The following is a 20312-nucleotide window of genomic DNA, read 5'->3' on the forward strand; positions in this document are numbered from 1 at the left end:
CAGTGTGCATATTTCCACTTATATTATTGGGTGTTTTTCTCTATGATAGAATTGTTTCATAATTAAAAACTTTAATAAGGTTATCCAGGGAATTCCCTGGTGATCCAGTGGTTAGGACTCCCTGCTCTGACTGCCGAGGGTCTGGGTTCAATCCCTGGTTGGGGAACTGAGATCCTACAAGCTGCACGGCACGGCCAAAAAAAAAAAAAGTTATCCAGCATATGCTACTGAGTTAAGAATATTTATATATACGTTCCAAATATTTACACTTCATTCACATATTGTAGAATGGCTTTGAAACCTGATTGAGTGACATAACTTTGGAAGCAAAGCTCATATATTTGTACTTGTATCAATATATAAGTGGTCAGTACCACTGTCACATACACAAAAAAGTCCACACTCAGAAAAATCCTTACAATGCTGTATTAACATGAGTTAAGTTATGGGCACCAAGTGACAAAATCCACATAGATTCTGTAAGTCTAACTTTATTGCAGCCTTTGACTTTAATAATAAGAAAGAAAGACTATGAACAGAAATATGATGGCAGTAAGAAAACTCTTTCTTTCATGTCAAAGAGGAAACTGGTCTTGACTTGAGGGCTGCCCAGCACGGCCTGAAAGAATCATGAACCAAATACTTTTAGCCTTTTAGCTGCTTACCTTGGTGCATGCTACTTAGGAATTTGTTAATTCACAGCTGAGTGTCTCCCTTCATGGCTTGTATTTTTTGTGCTCCTTTTTGAAATCTCTGCGTCTGTGGGATGACTCACCAGAGACCAATCACATAGTCTTCTGGAGGAACCATTTACTATTTACATGGTAGCGTCCTGAACTCCCTAGGTAACTATTATGAGGACCACCAGCCCATAGATACAATACGTATTCTTAGCCCATGTTTTAAGTCGAACCATACAAAGGTTGCGCTCCGGTTTTGTGAAAACCCACCCAGTAATTGTTGAGAGGAGGGGAAGCAAGAAGGGAACATATTGTATTATTATGGATAATGAGCCAAAGACACAGAGTCACCTGGGCTTTCACAGGTTCTGTCATCTCAATCCGTTCTCTCCTTCCCGGGGAAGAAGCTCTTCCTTCAGTTCTATACCTTCAGTGTTGCGTAGTCACACGACCCTGGGGGCTCCTCGGTGGGGACAGAAGCTGCCTCAGACAGTGCGTTGATGTTTAGCTGTTCATAGGTCACTCCCTGGGATTCTTCAGGCTTTGAGGAAAAGAGATGTGCATGGGGAGCTAAGATGCCAAATACAGTAGCCACGAACCACGCACGGTTACTTAAATTCAAACGAATTTAAATTAAATTAAAAACTGAGGTCCTCAGGCTCACCAGATGCGTTTCAGACGTGCAACTGCTCTTAGGTGTTATATTGCTCGTTAGTGTTAAATCGCAAATAAGCAGTATTTTAAATAGAAAAAATGGATGGATGTACATTGGTTAATATTTGTTAAATGATGCTTTCCTGCCATCCGTCGGACCCTTAAAATTCGCCAGAAACTCCAATAAACCCTTTATGTTTATGGCATCACTAGACTCTCACAAGCCTTTTAGATGGGGATTTTGATTCCCCTTAGATATGGAAGGAAAGGAAGGTTCCGAATCATGGGGGTTTTGAGATTTGTCTCAGACCACACTGGTGATAAATTGTAGACATTGGGAGCTGGAATCCAGCTACTCTGGAATTCAAAGCATGTGGGGTTTTTTGTTTGTTTGAGATATAATTGACATATAACATTGTGCAAGTTTAAGGTGTACACGTGTCGATGTGATACATTGATATATTGCACTATGGCTATCACATTGCTAACACCTCCACCCTGTCACATAATGATCATTTCTTTTTGTGGTGAGAACAATTATGATTTAGCCTCCTAGCAACTCTGAAGTGTATGATACAGTGTTGTTGACTATAATCCCCATGCTGTGCATTAGATTCCCACGACTTATTCCTGTACAAGTTGCAAGTTCGTTCCCTTAAATGTCATATCCCGCCCCCCCCCAGCCCCTGGTAACCACCATTCTAATCTCTTTTTACGAGTTCCATCAAAGTACATGTTTTTCAACTCCATATTAATTGGCCTCATCTATATAACCAGCGTATGAGCTAGACAGACCCGCCTGTGGTGGAAGTGAGCTCTTGGGTTATTCCAAAGGGGAGGGGAGAACTCACCGATTCAGATATTCTTTCCAGTTTGGATACACCTGCATGTGAGTAAAAGAAAAAACAAAAATCAGTTCTCAGATTGCAGGAGTCCGGTCTTCGTCTTCCTGACCCAAGATTCCTTATGGTTTCTTCCCTGATCACTTACCTGCAGCTCCCTGCTTGGGACATTTGGAATGGCTGGTTCTGAGAGAGAGAAACATATGAAAGTATGGGATCTGAAGATGTGGGGGAGAAGATAGGGTTGCAAGTAGCGGGGCTGGGCATACGAGTCACTGATGTACAAATGGGGTCTCTGAAGAAAGGAGTGGGAGTTAGGGCATGAGATCTGTCAAGTATATCTACCTCTTGGTGGATTCTTCATGTGATGAATCTATTTAAAAAAAATACAGGGAGGAATTTATCTCCTGAAAGAATCCTTCACTTTACTCCCTTCCTCAGAGTTTTAAACGTGTGCGTCTCTGAACTTACCGTGCTGAGTGCATCTGTAGATGAAGAAGATGGCAATGAAGAGGAGAAAGAGAGAGAGGCAGCTGAAGGTGGCGACAAAGATGACTTTGGTGTCTGGTGGGAGAAGGGTGGGTTAGAGAGTAAGACTGGCTCCTGAAACACACTGTTCAGCTTTAGCTGAACAGTTTCAAGGAGTCAGACAGCCTGGCTTCAAAACTTGGAGTGGCCACTTCAGAGCTGTAACATCCAATTGTGCTTTAGGGAAATTCTTCATCTCCCTGAGCTTTTGTTTTCCCATTCAAAGTGAGGATAGCGGGACTTCCCTGGTGGTGCAGTGGTTAAGAATCCGCCTACCAATGCAGGGGACACGGGTTCGACCTCTGGTCCAGGAAGATCCCACATGCTGCGGAGCAACTAAGCCCGTGCGCCACAACTACTGAGCCTGCGCTCTAGAGCCCGCGAGCCACAACTACTGAGCCCGCAAGCCACAACTACTGTGCCCGCACGCCTAGACCTGGTGCTCCACAACGAGAGAAGCCACCGCAATGAGAAGCCCGCGCACCGCAACAAAGAGTAGCCCCTTGTGGGGGCAGCCAAAAATAAATAAATAAATAAAGTTATACAAAGTGAGGATAGCAATTGTGGCTACTTTACTGGATGGTAGGGAGCTTGAGTGGTCAGTACATACAGAGAGGGCTAGCACAGTGCCTTGCAGATGGGAAATACCCAGTAAGTGGTTCATCCCAGGAATAATATTTATTTACTGTGAGCCACTTAGCACTCATGTGCATTCTTTCTCATCTTTTTTTTTTTTTTTTTTTTTGCCACTCGGCTTGCAGGATCTTGGTTCCCCAACCAGCGTTTGAACCCGGGCCCTCGGCAGTGAAAGCCCAGAGTCCTAACCACTGGACCGCCAGGGGATTCCCTGTTCTTTATCATCTTGACAATAAGCACGCAAGATAGGTTTACAGTCCCCATTTTGTTCATACGTAAATCAAGTACCAGAAAGTAAATCGAGTTCCCCAAAGTCACACGGACAGGATGGGCTTTGGACTCTGGTATGTCTAACCATTTTAGGCCAGTCTGCCACAAGGTCAGGGTTGTTCTGTGCTGACCACTGGGTGTGGACATTCAAGAGAAGTGATATTCTGGGCTTCCCTGGTGGCGCAGTGGTTGAGAGTCCGCCTGCCGATTCAGGGGACGCAGGTTCGTGCCCCAGTCCGGGAAGATCCCACATGCCGTGGAGTGGCTGGGCCCGTGAGCCATGGCCGCTGAGCCTGCGCGTCTGGAGCCCGTGCTCCACAACGGGAGAGGCCACAACAGTGAGAGGCCCACGTACCGCAAAAAAAAAAAAAAAAAAGAGAAGTGATATTCTGAACCTGTTCCAGAGAATTCAAAATCTGGTGAGAAACACATTTTCCCAAACTAACTGTGTTCCTATAGAAGTGATGACAAGTCTAACAACAGACGAATCAAAGTCCAAGAATCATTTTCTAAAGATATTGAAGCAACCTAAGTGTCCATCGATAGATGAATAGATAAAGAAGGGAATACTACTCACCGTAAAAAAGGATGCAAAATTGCCATTTGCAACAATGTGGATGGACCTAGAGGGTATTATGCTCAGTGAAATAAGTCAGACAGAGAAAAACAAATACCATATGATTTTACTTATATGTGGAATCTGAAAAACAAAACAAATGAACAAACAAACTGAAAACAGACTCATAGATACAGAGAGCAAACTGGTGGTTGCCAGAGGAGAGGGGTTGGGGGGAAGGATGAAATAGGTGAAGGGGATTAAGAGGTGCAAACTCCCAGTCGCAAAATAAATAAGTCATGGGGAATGTAATATACACATAGGGAATATAATCAACAGTATTCTAGTAACTTTGTATGGTGACAGATGGTTACTAGACTTATTGTGGTGACCATTTTGTCATGTATAAAAAATATTGAGTCACTGTGTTGTACACCTGAAATTAATATTGTATGTCAACTCTATTTCAATTAAAAAATACCCCCCAAAAAAGGATGGTGAATAACCTTAGGGCATTCTAAACAAAAAAGAAAAAGAAGAAGAATTTTCCGTGTGGTGTATATATACAACGGAATGTTATTCAGCCAAGAGAAAGAAGGACATCCTGCCCTGTGCAATAATATGGATGAACCTTGAGGGTATTATGCAAGTGAGATAAGCCAGACAAAGACAGATACTACATGGTATCACTTATATGTGGAATCTCAAAAATAAACTCATAGAAACAGAGAGTGGAACCGTGGTTGCTAGGGGCTTGGGGGTGGGGGAAGTGGGGAGAGGTTGGTCAAAGAGTACAAACTGTCAGTTTCAGAGGAATAAGGTCTGAGGATCTAACAGACCGCATGAACCGTAGTTGATGGCACTGTATCATATAATGGAAATTTACTAAGAGAGTAGATCTTAAGCATGCTGAACCAAAAAAAAAAAAAAAAGTAAATCTATGAGATGAGTTGAGGGACGTGTTAATTAACTCTATGGGGAGAATCTTTCTACAATGTATATACATGTATCAAATCATCAGCGTGTTGTACACTTTAAATATCTTACCGCTTTATTGGTCAATTATACCTCCAGGAAGCAGCGGGAAAGGAGGTGGGGGAAAAGGAGGTAAGAATACCTCACTTGGGACTTCCCTGGAGGTCCAGTGGTTAAGACTCTGTGCTCCCACTGCAGGGGGCTCGGGTTTGACCCCTGGTTGGGGAAGATCCCACATGCCTTCTGGCATGCCCCCACCCTCCAAAAAAAAATGAATACCTCACTTGAAGAGAGAGGTGATGATGAAAAATACTGGCTCTAAAGCACTCAGTCTAGAATCTGACTCAATGTGGAAGATAATGAAATTGCAGTGATCATGATTATTTTCCCACCCAATATTCTACCCACACCTATCTCCCTCTGTAACAGATGCTGTCAACGTTCCTCCACCCGTGTTCCCCCAGATTCCTTTGCCATTTTTATGCGTGCTAGATCATGGCTTTTTCCCCTTTCCAACGTGAGCACTTTGATGTCTTCGTTGGGGGGTTGCCTGGGAGGATGCCTTGGGATTTATGTGGCCCAGAGCACCCCTTTACCAACTGCTGCCATTTGTGGGAGCAGTGCATCCCCATGGACATGTAAAAATGGGACAGGAACAGCTGTTCCTGGTTGAAAGCACAGAAACATCAGCCTTGCCTTATGCTTTCAATCCTCCCCTTGACTACCCTACAGTTTCTCTCACATAGCAGTTCACTAGAAATGAGAAGTAAATTATTGCAAAATTGTCCACCGCCCACTAAACTGGGTTTACCCTGAGATGTCCACATATCCTGGTTAGACTTCGCATCACTATTTACAAATTACAAAAATAAATTTGCAGAAGGTCTATGCTATTGGTCTAAGGCATCTGACAGAGCAAAGGGATACAGCTTGAGACAGGGCATAAATGAAGTCACAGGCACCAGAAAGAAAGCCTGGATTTGTGGCAAAGTTAGGTGATGAAATTGATCATTGGTCTCTGCACAGAACTGGAGTAGAAGGTCCCTTTCTAGTACCTTGGAGGCATGTGTATACAGGCTGGGGACAGCATATCTGTGTATACAGGCTGGGGACAGCATATCTGTGCATACAGGCTGGGGACAGCATATCTGTGCATACAAATATTTTACTCTGTTTAGAATTGTGGTGGTGTAAATGTGAACTCTGGGACTTCCCTTTTGGCATAGTGGTTAAGAATCCACCTGCCAATGCAGGGGACATGGGTTCGAGCCCTGGTCCGGGAAGATCCCCCATGTCGTGGAGCAACTAAGCCCGTGAACCACAGCTACTGAGCCCCCGCGCCTAGAGCCTGTGCTCCACAACAAGAGAAGCCCGCGCACCACAGTGAAGAGTAGCCCCCGCTCGCCTCAACTAGAGAAAGCCTGCGTGCAGCAACAAAGACCCAATGCAGCCAAAAATAAATAAATTTAAAAAAAAATGTGAACTCTGAAAGTACATTTTAAGAAGTGATATACATACCCACTAGGTTGGCTATAATCAAATTAAAAGAAAGAAAAACAAGTGTTGGAAAGGATGTGGAGATATTGAAACCCACATAAATTACTAGTGGGCAGGTAAAAGGGTACAGTCACATTGGAAAACAATTTGACAGTTGCTCAAAAAGTTAAACATAGTGTTACCACGTGTCCCAGCAGTTCTACTCCTAGGTAGATACATAATGGAAAGCAGGGACTCAGGTACACCTAAATTCACAACAGCATTACTTGCAATAGCCAAAAGGTACAAACAACTCAAATGTCCATCCACTGATGAGTGGATAAACAAAATGTGGTCTATCCATATGATGGAATATTATTCAGCCATGAAAAGGAATGAAGTACTGATACCTGCTACAACATGGATGAACCTTGAAGACATTATGCCAAGTGAAAGGAGCCAGTCTCAAAAGGCCACATATTTTGTGAATGCATTTACATGAAATGTCCAGAAAAGGCAAAACCATAGAGTCAGAAAGCAGATTAATGGTTGACAGGGCCTGTCAGGAGAGGGGGGAATGAAGAGTGACTGCTTAATGGGACTTCATTTGGGGAATTATAGTGGTGATGATTGCACAACCTTGTGAATATACCAAAGGCCACTGCCTTGTCCACTTTAAAAGGGTGAATTTATGGAATGGGAGTGATATATCAATAAAAAAAGAAAGAAAATAAATTATAGAAGAGCTAAAAATGTGAAAGCTTTGACTTTCCATCTCACTTCTGATACTTCCAAGTTCTTTGACTCTACCGGATAGAGTAGCAGTCATTTTGGATGGTGTAGCAGTCATTTTCCCAAGCCTGCTAATACTGAATAAGAACATTTTGAAAGAGGAATACAATGGAGGATATCTTTTTTTCTTGGCCATGCCAGGGATGTGTGGGGTGGGGTGGCATGTGGGATCTTAATTCCCCTACCAGGGATCCAACCCATGCTCCCTGCAGTAGAAGCACAGAATCCTAACCACTGGACCACCAGGGAAGTCCCAAGGATATCTTTTAAAAAAAATTCTATTATACTAATGACAACCTTGAACAATTTTGGCTCATTGGAGTAGATTACAGGAAGGTTATGAGTTGCTGAAAGAAAAAACGATTAAGCATCTATGTAAATTCCCCCGTGGTCCCCATGGTTAGGACTCCTTGCTCCCACTGCCAGGGGCCCAGGTTTGATCCCTGGTCAGGGAACTAAGATCCCACAAGCCGCAGGGCATGGCAAAAACAAATCCTTTTATGGATAAGCCCATTTCAGTCTAAACCTGAAGAAAGCCCTAGTTTTTATGAATCTCTGAGGGTAGAATCTTAGTCAGTTCTTCACGGAAAAGCAATATCAAAAAAAATTTAATATTCACCATTTTTTGAGAACTTTAAAGTTTTAACAAGTCTTTGATCATATATATTCCCAAAGTACCTGGACTCCACAGGTCCCAGTCCCATTCCCCAAACCAGTCACACTAACTCACCCTCATTCTTCACGAAACTCCACTGTAGTTTTTCATTATGTAAAATGGCAGATGATGCATCTTGTGCTGTTTTATTCACCAGTGTTTTCAGAACCTGGGAGTGCCTTAGAGAGCATCTTCCCAACATGGAGAGAAGGGGCATTAAGATTCTCCTTGTGCCTTTTACTTTTTTTTTTTTTTTTTTTTGCAGTACGCGGGCCTCTCACTGTTGTGGCCTCTCCCGTTGCGGAGCACAGGCTCCGCACGCGCAGGCTCAGCGGCCATGGCTCACGGGTGCAGCCGCTCCGCGGCATGTGGGATCCTCCTGAACCGGGGCACGAACCCGTGTCCCCTGCATCGGCAAGTGGACTCTCAACCACTGCGCCACCAGGGAAGCCCTCCTTGTGCCTTTTAATCAGAAGGGGATCCTCTGCCTCATGAGGTGGATACAACTGGGAAAAACAGGTCCTCTCTAATTATATTACCTGTTTTTGCAGGGTCAGGTCCACTTTCACCTTCACCTTCATCTTCACCTAGAAAACAGGATGCAAGAAAAGGAATCACGATGTTTATATGGGAACCTTGGGGACATAAATCCTCAAGTTCTGTCTATGGACTCTATGCCCTCTTTGGGGAGCAGGGAAGAGAATGCCTTTTCCATTCTCCAGGTGCTCACTAGGTTCCCAAACCAGGGCCAGAGCACTAGACTACTCTTCTTAATACTGCTGAAGTTTGCTATTATTTTAAGAACAAAAATATTTATGAATGACACTACTTCCAATCCTAACCCCACCTTCCAATCCTATCCCAGGAAAGAGCACCAACAGTTTGCAAGTATTTTCTCCCATTTGGTAGGTTGCCTTTTCATTTCATTGATTGTTTCTTTTGCTGTGCAGCTTTTTAGTTTGATGTAGTCCCACTTATTTATTTTTGCTTTTGTTTCTTGTACTTTTGGTGTCATATCCAAAAAAATTGTTGCCAAGAACAGTGTCAAGGATCTTCTTCCCTTTGTGTTCTTCTAGGAGTTTTATTGTTTGTAGTCTTGTTTAAGTCTTTTATCCATTTCAAGTTAAATTTTTGTAAGTGGTTGAAGGTAGAGGTCCCATTTCATTCTTGTGCAAGTGGTTGTCTAGTTTTTCCAACACAATTTATTGAAGAGACTATCTTTTCCCCATTGAGCATTCTTGGCTTCCCTGTCAAATTTAGTTGATTGTATATACAAGGGTTTATTTCTGGGTTCCCAGTTCTGTTCCATTGATCTGTGTGTCTATTTTTATTCCAGTTTCATACTGTTTTGATTACTATAGCTTTGCAGTATAGTTTGAAATCAAGAAGTGTGATGCCTATGGCTTTGTTCTATCTTTCTCGGGATTGTTTTGGCTATTTGGAGTCTTTTGTGGTTCCCTACAAATTTTAGGATTGTTTGTTCTATTTCTGTGAAAAATGCCATTGGAATTTTGATAGAGATTTGCATCAAATCTATGTAAGGTTTTGGGTAATATGGACATTTTAACAATATTAATTCTTCTGATCTGTGAACATGGGATAGCTTTCTGTTTCCATTGTCTTCTTCAATTTCTTTCATCAGAGTCCTGTAGTTTTCAGCATACAGATCTTTCACTTCCTTGGTTATATTTATTCCTAAGTATTGATATTTTATTGGTTTTGATGCTATCATGAATAAGATTTTTCCTTTATTCTTTTCAAGATATTGTGTTGTTAGTATATAGAAACAGAACTGATTTTTGTGTGTTGATTTTATATCCTGCAACTTTACTGAATTTGTTGATTAGTTTAATGGTTTTGGGGTTGAGTCTTTAGGGTTTTCTATATATAAGATCATGTCATCTGCAGATGAAGACAATTTTTCTTCTTCCTTTCCAATTTGGGTGCTTTTTTTTTTTTTTTTTTTTTTTGTCTTGTCTGATTGCTCTAGCTAGGACTTCCAGTATTATGTTGAATTGAAGTGGTGAGAGTGGGTATTCTTGTTCCTGATATTAGAGGAAAAGCTTTCAACCTTTCATCAATGAGTATGACCTTGGTTGTGGGCTTGTTGGCCTTTATTGTGTTGAAGTTCGTTCCTTCCACACCCAGTTTATTAAGAGTTTTTATCTTGATGTTGTACTTTGTCAAAGGTTTTTCCTGCATCTATTGAGATAATCGTATGATTTTTATCCTTCTTTCTATTAACGTATGTATCACATTTATTGATTTGTCTATGTTAAACCATCCTTGCATTCAAGGGATAAATCTTGCTTGATCATGGTGTATGAGGTTTTAATGCACTTTTAAAATTGGTTTGCTAACATTTTTGCATCTATATTCATCAGGGATATTGGTCTGTAGTTTTCTCTTCTTTTAGTGTCCTTATCTGGTTTCGATATCAAGGTAATGCAGGCCTTGTAAAATGAGCATGGGAGTGTTCCTTCCTCTGCAATTTTTTGGAAGAGTTTGGGAATGATTGGTGTTATTTCCTCTTTAAATGTTTGGTAGAATTCACCAGTGAAACCATCTGGTCCTGGGCTTTTCTTCATTGGGAGGTTTTTGATTACTGATTCAATCTGTTTATCCATTATTGGTCTGTTCCAGTTTTCTATTTCTTCATTATTCAGTCTTGGTTTGTAAACTTCACAAAGGTTCTCTCGTCCATAGGTAACTACCCATGTCCATGTTCTCCCAGACCATGATCAAGAGGGGCTGGAATCAGGTCACAGTCTCCTGCAGGTTCCACAGCTGGTACTGAGGTGTGTCTGCCTATTACCCAATGCATAGGTGGGTGAGATTCCTCCTGGTATATGGTGCTGGATCCCACAACTCCCATAGAGGCACTTTTGTTCATGGATGGATGCTAAATTTTAGTTGTTGAAATGGAGGTACAAAAACAAGGGATGCCTTATGCTGCCATGACGCTCAGTTTGGTCTTTTCCTACTTTCTCAACTTGTAATCATTCTGAGATCCCCAGTTTCAGCAGAGCAAGAATACTACATTCCATTCTGTTGTGAGGAATCAGACATAAGAGTGTCATACTGTGACCTGGAGTCATCTCAGGGCCTATGTTGGCTGAGAGGGAAGGTTGTAGGACGAATCCTGAAGAGGACAAGGCATTGGGGGTGAAGGGAAGGGCCAGGGTTTCCCATTTTCCACTGCACCTGGGGGCATTCTCACCCATCTCTCTGTATTAACCATGTCTTTTATTTTCTGCATTTGATGCTTTGACATCTTGGGACCTTGCTGACCCTAGAGGGATTCTCCTCCCATGGTTATCCAATTTCTAGGGATAGGAAAAAACTTTCTCTCAAGTACACCTCTCAAATGCAAACCAACCTATCCAAAGCCCACACTTCCAGCCACCTCGCTTATTGTTCTCTTATACTGAGGGACACTGTTTCTCTGCCCTAATCACCTCAGGCCCAGGTCCCAGACAACCAGGGACAGTGTCTATACCCCAGATCCAATCCTCAGCCTGTTATTTCCCACAGAAACCACAGTAAAGGCTCTTGCCAACATGCCTCCCCTTGTCTCCACGTCCTGACTGGGTGCTTCCCCATGTGGTCCTGCATGGCGTGGCCTGACATGTCCCCTTTTCTTAGGAACTGTAACAAGCTATCTTTTCAGTGACCATCGTATCCGTATCTTTGGCCTTACTCTACCTCAAATTTTCTATTAATACCTTGTTAAAAAGCAAACCACAGGCCCCAAATGGAATCATTTATGCAGACCATGCTGGGGCTTACTACCTAACCTAACTGAAGCTTCAAACCCTCATCCCTCCCACCCCGCCCCCAAAAATGTTGTCTTAGGTGGTCAGTCGGGAATTTTCTGGTCACACCAATGAGGTCATCACAGGGACCTCCTCCATCCCCCAGAGGACCATGAGGTAATCTGCCACATAGATCTCTTCTGTACTCCATAGGTAGGTTAACCTAAAGCTGAAATGATCTTTTTTATTTATGACTTCTATGTCTGTTTTTAAAAAACCTCTCCTTTTCTATAGCCCTGTGGAACTCCTCTCTACTTGCTAGAAGGGATGCTTCCTCCTTCATGAATTATTTGAGAAAGCCAATTAGATCTTTAACATGTACTCAGTTGAATTTTGTTTTTTTAACAAACTCTATTCTAAAACACTCGCCCACATTCACATCCTTGAGACCCACTCAGAATCCCTGATAAGAGCCTTATTCTCACACTGAGTTCCCATTTCTCTACAGCCACTGTCTTGTAGGTACAAAAGTACTGTCCAGCATCTTTAGGCTTCAGGTCAGTGACGAGGAATTTAGTGTCCTGTCCTGTTGAGTTGCATTCTTGCTTGTACCCAGAGTCCTGCAACTTCCCCAGCATGAATGTCACATTCTGGACGTCAGACTGGCACTTGAGGGTCACATTGCTGCTGTGTTCAACCTCTGAGCTGGGCAAGGCATGGAGGAGGGATTTGGAAAATTTCTCTGGAAAGAATTTGGAGTTAGTTTGACTCTTCATCTTGGTGATCACCAAAACCCTCCTAGAATTCAGAGGATGAAAGAGAAAAGGTCATGAAACTTGGGGCGCAGGAACAGAGTCTAAGTGGGAGAAAACTTACCATTATTTTTCTCATCTTCATTGCCCAGACAAAGCCCTGGAAGAGAAACTCTCATGAGAGATGAATTATATGTTTGTCTTTTTTTTTTTATTGAAGTAGAGTTTTGATTTACAATGTTGTGTTAGTTTCAGGTGTACAGCGAAGTGATTCAGTTATATAATATTCTTTTTCAGATTCTTTTCCCTTATAGGTCATTACAAAATATTGAGTATAGTTCTCTGTGCTATATAATAGGTCCTTGTTGGTTATCTATTTTGTACATAGTAGTGTGTATATGTTAATCCCAAACTCCTAATTTATCCCTCCCCGCCCTTTCCCCTTTGGTAACCGTAAGTTTTTTTTTCTATGTCTGTGATTCTATTTATGTTTTGTAAATAATTTCTTTCCTATCTTTTTTTAGATTCCACATATTAGTGATATCATATGATATTTGTCTTTCTCTGACTTACTTCACTGAGTATGATAATCTCTATATGCTTGTCTTTGAGTAAAAATCAGGCAGAGACTGTGTGACTCATCTGTTAAAGATCTGCCTTATTCCTTGCAGGTACTTCCCTGGGTTTATTTTTTCACCTTTTACTTTTGTCCCATTGTTTGTCATTCGGAAGTTATGTTTACAGCGGTGATCATTGTGTAATGTATAAAAATACCGAGTCACTATGTTGTACACCTGAAACTAATATAACATTGTAAGTCAATTATACTTCAATTAAAAATAAATAAGTACATAAAAGTTATTTCCCAGGCACCATCTCAAAAAAAAAAAGATATGTTTATGTACAAAATGCCAGCAACTTTTTCTGATATATCGCATTCCTTTCATCATTAGTCCTTCTTTTACCATCCGGAAATCACTGAACATTTACCTGTATTTTCTGTGACTGCAATTTTTATGCTTTCCATTTAAAGAATGCAATAGTTATTTACTGTGGAGTGTCCATGTGGGTTTCCACCCACATTTAAATGGGGAGAATTTGCTCTCCATGACGGGGTCATTCTATTTTTTGTTGTTGTTGTACGCGGGCCTCTCACTGTTATGGCCTCTCCCGTTGCGGAGCACAGGCTCCGGACGTGCAGGCTCAGCGGCCATGGCTCACGGGCCCAGCCGCTCCGCGGCATGTGGGATCTTCCTGGACCGGGGCACGAATGGGGTCATTCTTTTCACAAAGAATTGAAGATGTTTTCTGGTCGCAAATGCTCCCCTTACTTGCAGCTTTGATCTTTACGTACTTTAGCCCCTATCTCTTCTGTGCTCTATTCTTTATATTTCATTCTGGGATGGGGACGTTAACCCACGGATGGAAATAAGGGACCCCAGTCCCATATTGTGGGGGAAATGGATGCCAGTCTTGGGCCTCTGTTAATGGGTGAAGCTAGAATTTCTGTAGACATGAGAGAGTGACTCAGGACATCTGGCCCTTGTTTCCACTCAGGGATGGACTCAAAACACAAGCCCCCAAGCTTCACCAGGAAGCAGGGAGGTGGGAGAGTGACAGTGGACCGAGGCTGCATTAGCAGTGAGAATGGCTACACTGATAGGTAGGAAATCAGCTTCTGGGTGGTCCAGGGGGTCCCAGGTCTCATGGTCTCTGTTTAGGTCCTCTGCATGTTCTGCTTTTAGTCTCACGTCACCTCAGCTGTGTTATCAGCCAGTCTGCTGCTCAAATGGTGATTCCCATTCTTCCTTTTTTTTTTTTTTAATAAGCACACAATTGCCTTAGGTTCACTTTACATCAAGAAACCCTACTAAGGAGTAGGTAAACATTGGGAGAGGGGTTCTCTGTTTTTGACAAATAAAACTGTAATGTATTCAAAGTGTACAACGTGATGATTTGATGTACGTATACATTGTAAAATGATCACATTCAAGCTAGTTAACACATCTCTCACCTCAGAAAGTTACCTTTTTTGTGTGTGTGAGAATGTTTATGATCCATTCTCTTAGCCAATTTCGATATTATTAACTATAGTCACTATGCTGTTCATTAGATCCTCAGAACTTATTTTTTTCTTTAATTTATTTTTGTCTGTGTTGGGTCTTTGTTGCTGGCTTTCTCTAGTTGCGGCGAGCGGGGGCTACTCTTTGTTGTGGTGCATGGGCTTCTCATTGCGGTGGCTTCTCTTGTTGTGGAGCACAGGCTCTAGGTGCATGGGCTCAGTAGTTGTGGCCCGTGGGCTCAGTAGTTGTGACCCGTGGGCTCTAGAGTGCGCGGGCTTCAGTAGTTGTGGCGCACGGGCTTAGTTGCTCCGCGGCATGTGGGATCTTCCCAGACCAGGGATCAAACCCGTGTCCCCTGCATTGGCAGGCGGATTCTTAACCACTGCACCACCAGGGAAGTCCTTATTTCTTTCTTAATAAAGGACCACAGTTGACTTAGGCAGAGAACTGGCTGCAATGAAGACACTTGTTACTAAGGGGAAGAGACCCACTGGCATGTAGGGTAGCTTGAAAAAGCAAAGAATAAAGGGATAGCTCCGGGCTTCCCTGGTGGCGCAGTGGTTGAGAGTCCGCCTGCCGATGCAGGGGACACGGGTTCATGCCCCGGTCTGGGAAGATCCCACATGCCGTGGAGCGGCTGGGCCCGTGAGCCATGGCCACTGAGCCTGTGCGTCTGGAGCCTGTGTTCCGCAACGGGAGAGGCCACAGCAGTGAGAGGCCCGCGTACCACCAAAAAAAAAAAAAAAAAAGGGATAGCTCCTTGGAGTTTAGTAGAATTCTGAGGTAGGGAGCAGTGGGCAACATAAGTAAGCATATTTCACTGGAAATAATTACAATAAATAACTACCAATCAGCGAGTATTTATCATTTGGTAGACTCTTTACATACATCAACCATTTACATACTTACATTATTTAGCAGGTCCTTTACAGATAACTGTCTTTTACCATACAGCCACCCTCTCTGCCTGACTCAGCCACACATCACACATTTAACATTTAGTATGGTCTTTACATACACCACATGGAGAGCTGTACAATTTCCATGCTAGAAAGGGAGGAGTGGGTGACACTAGAAACCATAGCTCTCTAGAGAAGGGGAAAATTACTATGATGTTGTGACTTATAACAAGAAACATAGGGACTTCCCTGGTGGTCCAGTGATAAAGAATCTGCCTTCCAATGCAGGGGACGCGGGTTCGATCCCTGGTTGGGGAACTAAGATCCCACGTGCCACGGGCAACATGCCGGCAACCTGGAGCCTGCGCGCCACAACTAGAGAGAGAAACCCCGCACGCCACAACTAGAGAGAGGCCCACGCGCCTCAATGAAAGATCCCACATGCCTCAACGAATATCCCGCCTGCCGCAACTAAGACCCGACACAGCCAAAAACAAAAACAAAACAAAAAAAAAGAAAGAAAAAGAAACACATATTGGGTCTTTGTCCCTGGTCCTGGCACAGAGCTCCTAAAACCCTTGGAATTCCCTAAGTGTTGAGAGACGTAAAGGTGTCTTTTCCTATGTTAATGTAACTTTTGGAAAGTCTCTCTGTAGCCTAAGGATGGGAGCTGGTTGCCACAGAAACAACCACGTGATTAAAGGGTTGGAACCGTCAGTCTCACCCTCCCCCACCCCCTGACCTCTGGGGAGGTCATCAATTGCCAAGGCTTTAATCAATCATGCCTATGTAGTGAAGCCTTCATAAAAACCCAAAAGGATGGGTGGGGTTCATAGAGCTTCTTTGTTGGACATGTGGAGATCTTTTGAGTGTGGCGCGCTCAGAAGGTCTTTCCTCATACCTTGCCCTGTGCATCTCTTCCACGTGGCCGTTCCTGAGTTCAATTCTTCTATAGTAAATCAGTAATCTAGTGAGTCAAATGTTTCTCTGAGTTCTGTGTTCTAGCAAATTTGAGTTCTAGCAAATTAATGGAACCCAAGGAGGGGGTTTTTGGAACCTTCAATCTATACCCAGTTGGACAGAAACACAGGTGGCCACCAGGGCTTGTGAGTGGCATCTGAAGTGGGAGGGAGGTCGTCTTTTAGGACAGAGCCCTTAATCTGTGGGATCGGACAGTATCTCCAGGTAGATAGTGTCACAATGGAGTTGAATTGTGGGACACCCAACTGGTGTCGAGAGAGTTGCTCAGTGCTGGGGGAGACAGTGCCCCCAACATGCACACACTGGAATTGGCTGCAGAATCCTAACTGAAGTCTGAGAAGTAAAATATTCCCTGCCATATCAGTAAACAAAGGATGTCACCGTCATCAGCGATTATAGCCACCAGTGAGCTGGTGAGCCCTGAGGGAACTCAGGAAGGAAACAAAGCGGGCTTCCCTGGTGGCGCAGTGCTTGAGAGTCCGCCTGCCGATGCAGGGGACACGGGTTCGTGCCCCGGTCCGGGAAGATCCCACATGCCGCGAAGCGGCCGGGCCCGTGAGCCATGGCCGCTGAGCCTGCGCGTCCGGAGCCTGTGCTCCACAACGGGAGAGGCCACAACAGTGAGAGGCCCGCGTACCGCAAAAAAAAAAAAAAAAGAATACCTGCCATCTAGCAGCCATCAGACTGCAGCCAGTCCCCACGGTGAGCCCTGAGGGAACTCAGGATGAGAAAACACAGGATACTGACCCCAGATAGCCGAGGTGCCTGTCAAAGGAATGGTTTCAGTGAGCCCAGACTCTTGCATCTTCCCATATACAGAAAAGCGCTAAATGCCTTAACTTGAGATATCTGGTTTTCTTTCATTAACAATAATCTTCTGACACTCAAAGTACCTGCCCTTTGTTGCAAACCTTCTACATATCCTGCAGGGTTACTTGAGATGCTGTCTCCTGGGTTAGAAGTCCTAAGAATATCCACTGAATAAAACATAACTCTCTGCTTTTAGGTTGTGGGATTCATTTTTCAGTCAACAGTTCACATGAGGTCATACTGGAGTAGGCGGGGACCCTAACCCAACAGGAGACAGAACACACGGAGGGAAGATGGCCATGTGACCATGTGAGGCTTTGGAGTAATGCGTCTACACACCAAGGGATGCCAAGGGTTGCCAGCCATCTCCCAACCAGAATCGAGGAGGGAGGCATGGAATAGACTCTCCCTCAGAGCACCCCCCTCCCCCCCGAGAAGGAATCAACCCTGCTGACACCTTGATTTTGGACTTCTGGCCTCCAGAACGGTGAGAGAATAGATGTCTGTTGTTTTAAGCCACCCGATTGGCGGTAATTCGTTACGGCAGCCCCAGGAAATAAATGTGAGGAGGACGAGGTCGGTGACCGCCCCGTTTATTCTGCCCTGCAGCTGGAGGTTTGGGATATGGTGACCGGCCTCTCAAGCTCAAATGTGTGCGTGGCAGAAGCATGACCTCAAAGGGAAGGGCTGAACCCAGAAGAAGGAAGAAGGAACTAGAGCAGATAATGAGTCCTAATGTCCCCCACCCCACCCCACCCCCTGCCGCCCCACTCACGAAGGAGGAACCAGGCACTCAGTCTAGTGGAACTCCTGTTTCAAATTCTGGGACTCCCGTGAGACCAAGCCAAGATTATATTCCAGGTCTTCCATCCTAGAAGCTGAGGTCTGTCTGATCACCTTATGTTCAAGTTGAGGATGGTTGAAATCAGGCTAAGGATAGGGCTGGTCAGAAAATGTTCTTCGTATCCACTGTTCCCTGCCTTAGGGTCATAGGGAAGAACAAATCTGACTCCATATTGGATCTGTTTCTTTTACTTTAACCTTTGTATTCTATTGCTTTTGCTACAAGTAAATCACTAAAGGGATGTTGCCTATAAACTTAAAGTAGACATAATGGCCTATTTCTAGGAACCTTGCCTCCCATGCCTGAGCCTTAAGCTAAAATACCTTTGTTCAGCTCACAGGAAACATCCTGACCAGGCCCACCCATGAATGGCTGCAGAAATGAAGAAGTTAATGTACCCTCTACAATGTCTGGCGGGAACAAGGAAATATTTGTAACAACTTGTTGCCTTCTTTTTTACTTTACCTCCTCACCTCTCCCTCTTGGTTCTTTCTATAAAAGAAACTAGCATCCAGACCCCCGGCAAGATGTTTTTTTGGGGACACTAGTCCACCATCTTCTTGGTCTGCTGGCACTATTCCTTGCCCCAACAACTTGTCTCTCTTGAATTATTGGTCTGTCATGTAGCAAGCAGTACAAGTTTGGACTCGGTAACAGTAGGTCTTTTCTGTATTCCTCGTTCATAACCAAACTCACAGCTTTTCACACCCTGTAGACCCTGCCCTCCTATATGCCAGTGGAACGTTCAAGGCAAGACGGTGGTACGTAGATGATACATACATGGAGGTCCCGTCGGAGCTGTGCATATCTCAGCCAATTAAACCAAGGGTATTACCACACGTCTCTGCATCTCTGCTCCCTCATCCCTTATGTGTGAGCCCCAAACGAGGGCATGTGGGTACCACAGCCGGTAGATTGTACCCAACACACAGAAGCCATAATTTCTGTACTTGTCACATCCCCCATGTTAGCCCCCACTCCACCGTGAATGCTCTCACCCATCCAAACCCATCTGTCCCCATCCTGGAGACTCACCAAGGTAAAGCAGGGACAGGAATTCTGTGATCATAGCGTCCCTTCTGCCCGGACCAAGATGCCGTGTTCAGTCTTACAGTTCAAAGGAAGAAACTGGACTGGGCAATTGCAACTCCCTCCTGCCCTCTTTGTCCAGAGGATGTGGGGCGAGAGGTTTTGCTCTGACACTTTGCCTCTCCACTACCTGGGGTACAGCTTCCTTCTCACAACTGACTCAGGAAACCAGAAGCCACCAATGACAACATCTTTCTCATAAGTCTGGTGTATGTTGCTCCACCCACCCTGAGATCTCTCCTGTCTCATCTGAAGTCCTGCCCAAGACATTTTCTTTAAAAATAATTTGTCTTTTAAATAGTCTTATGTTTATTTTTAAATGTTATTTATTTATTTATGGCTGCGTTCGGTCTTCATTGCTGCATGTGGGTTTTCTCTAGTTGCGATGTGCAGGGGCTACTCTTCATTCTGGTGCGTGGACTTCTTATTGCGGTGGCTTCTCTTGTTGTGGAGCATGGGCTCTAGGCACGCAGGCTTCAGGAGTTGTGGCACGCTGGCTCAGTAGTTGTGGCTCAAGGGCTCTAGAGAGCAGGCTCAGTAGTTGTTTAAAGTGTGTTAATTTCTGCTGTACAACAAATAGAATCCGCCGTACATATACATCTATCCCCATATCTCCTCCCTCTTGCATCTCCCTCCCACGCTCCCTATCCCATCCCTCTATGTCGTCACAATGCACCGAGCTGATCTCCCTGTGCTATGCAGCTGCTTCCCACTAGCTATCTGTTTTACGTTTGGCAGTGTATATATGTCCATGCCACTCTCTCACTTTGTCACAGCTTACCCTTCCCCCTCCCCATATCCTCAAGTCCATTCCCTAGTAGGTTTGTGTCTTTATTCTTGTCTTACCCCTAGGTTCTTCATGACATTTTTTTCTTTTTAAATTCCATATATATGTGATAGCATATGGTATTTGTTTTTCTCTTTCTGACTTACTTCACTCTGTATGACATACTTTAAGTCCATCCACGTCACTACAAATAACTCAGTTTCATTCCTCTTTATGACTGAGTAATATTCCATTGTATAAATGTGCCACATCTTCCTTATACATTCAT

At 43.8% G+C, this 20312-nt stretch overlaps 1 protein-coding gene across 2 annotated transcripts; it reads right to left on the reverse strand.

Annotated features, from left to right (window-relative positions):
- Positions 1 to 436: 436 nt before the first annotated feature.
- On the reverse strand, positions 437 to 19338 carry VSTM1 (V-set and transmembrane domain containing 1). 2 transcript variants are annotated; one of them, XR_014013804.1, is made up of 9 exons: positions 19204 to 19338; positions 12696 to 12731; positions 8604 to 8651; positions 2648 to 2740; positions 2522 to 2549; positions 2325 to 2362; positions 2186 to 2217; positions 1032 to 1221; positions 591 to 619 (listed from the first exon to the last, which is right to left on the reverse strand). XR_014013804.1 is itself a non-coding variant. In XM_081217104.1 (8 exons), exons 1-8 carry the CDS (start codon positions 19235 to 19237, stop codon positions 1102 to 1104), a joined length of 429 nt encoding a protein of 142 aa, XP_081073230.1. In that variant the 5' UTR covers positions 19238 to 19338; the 3' UTR covers positions 437 to 1101. The 2 variants fall into 2 exon arrangements, 1 of the variants encoding a protein (XP_081073230.1); XM_081217104.1 differs by having other exon boundaries at positions 437 to 1221.
- Positions 19339 to 20312: the final 974 nt, after the last annotated feature.

Source organism: Mesoplodon bidens, assembly GCF_964165515.1.
Source record: "Mesoplodon bidens genome assembly, chromosome: 18".
NCBI lineage: Eukaryota > Metazoa > Chordata > Mammalia > Artiodactyla > Ziphiidae > Mesoplodon > Mesoplodon bidens.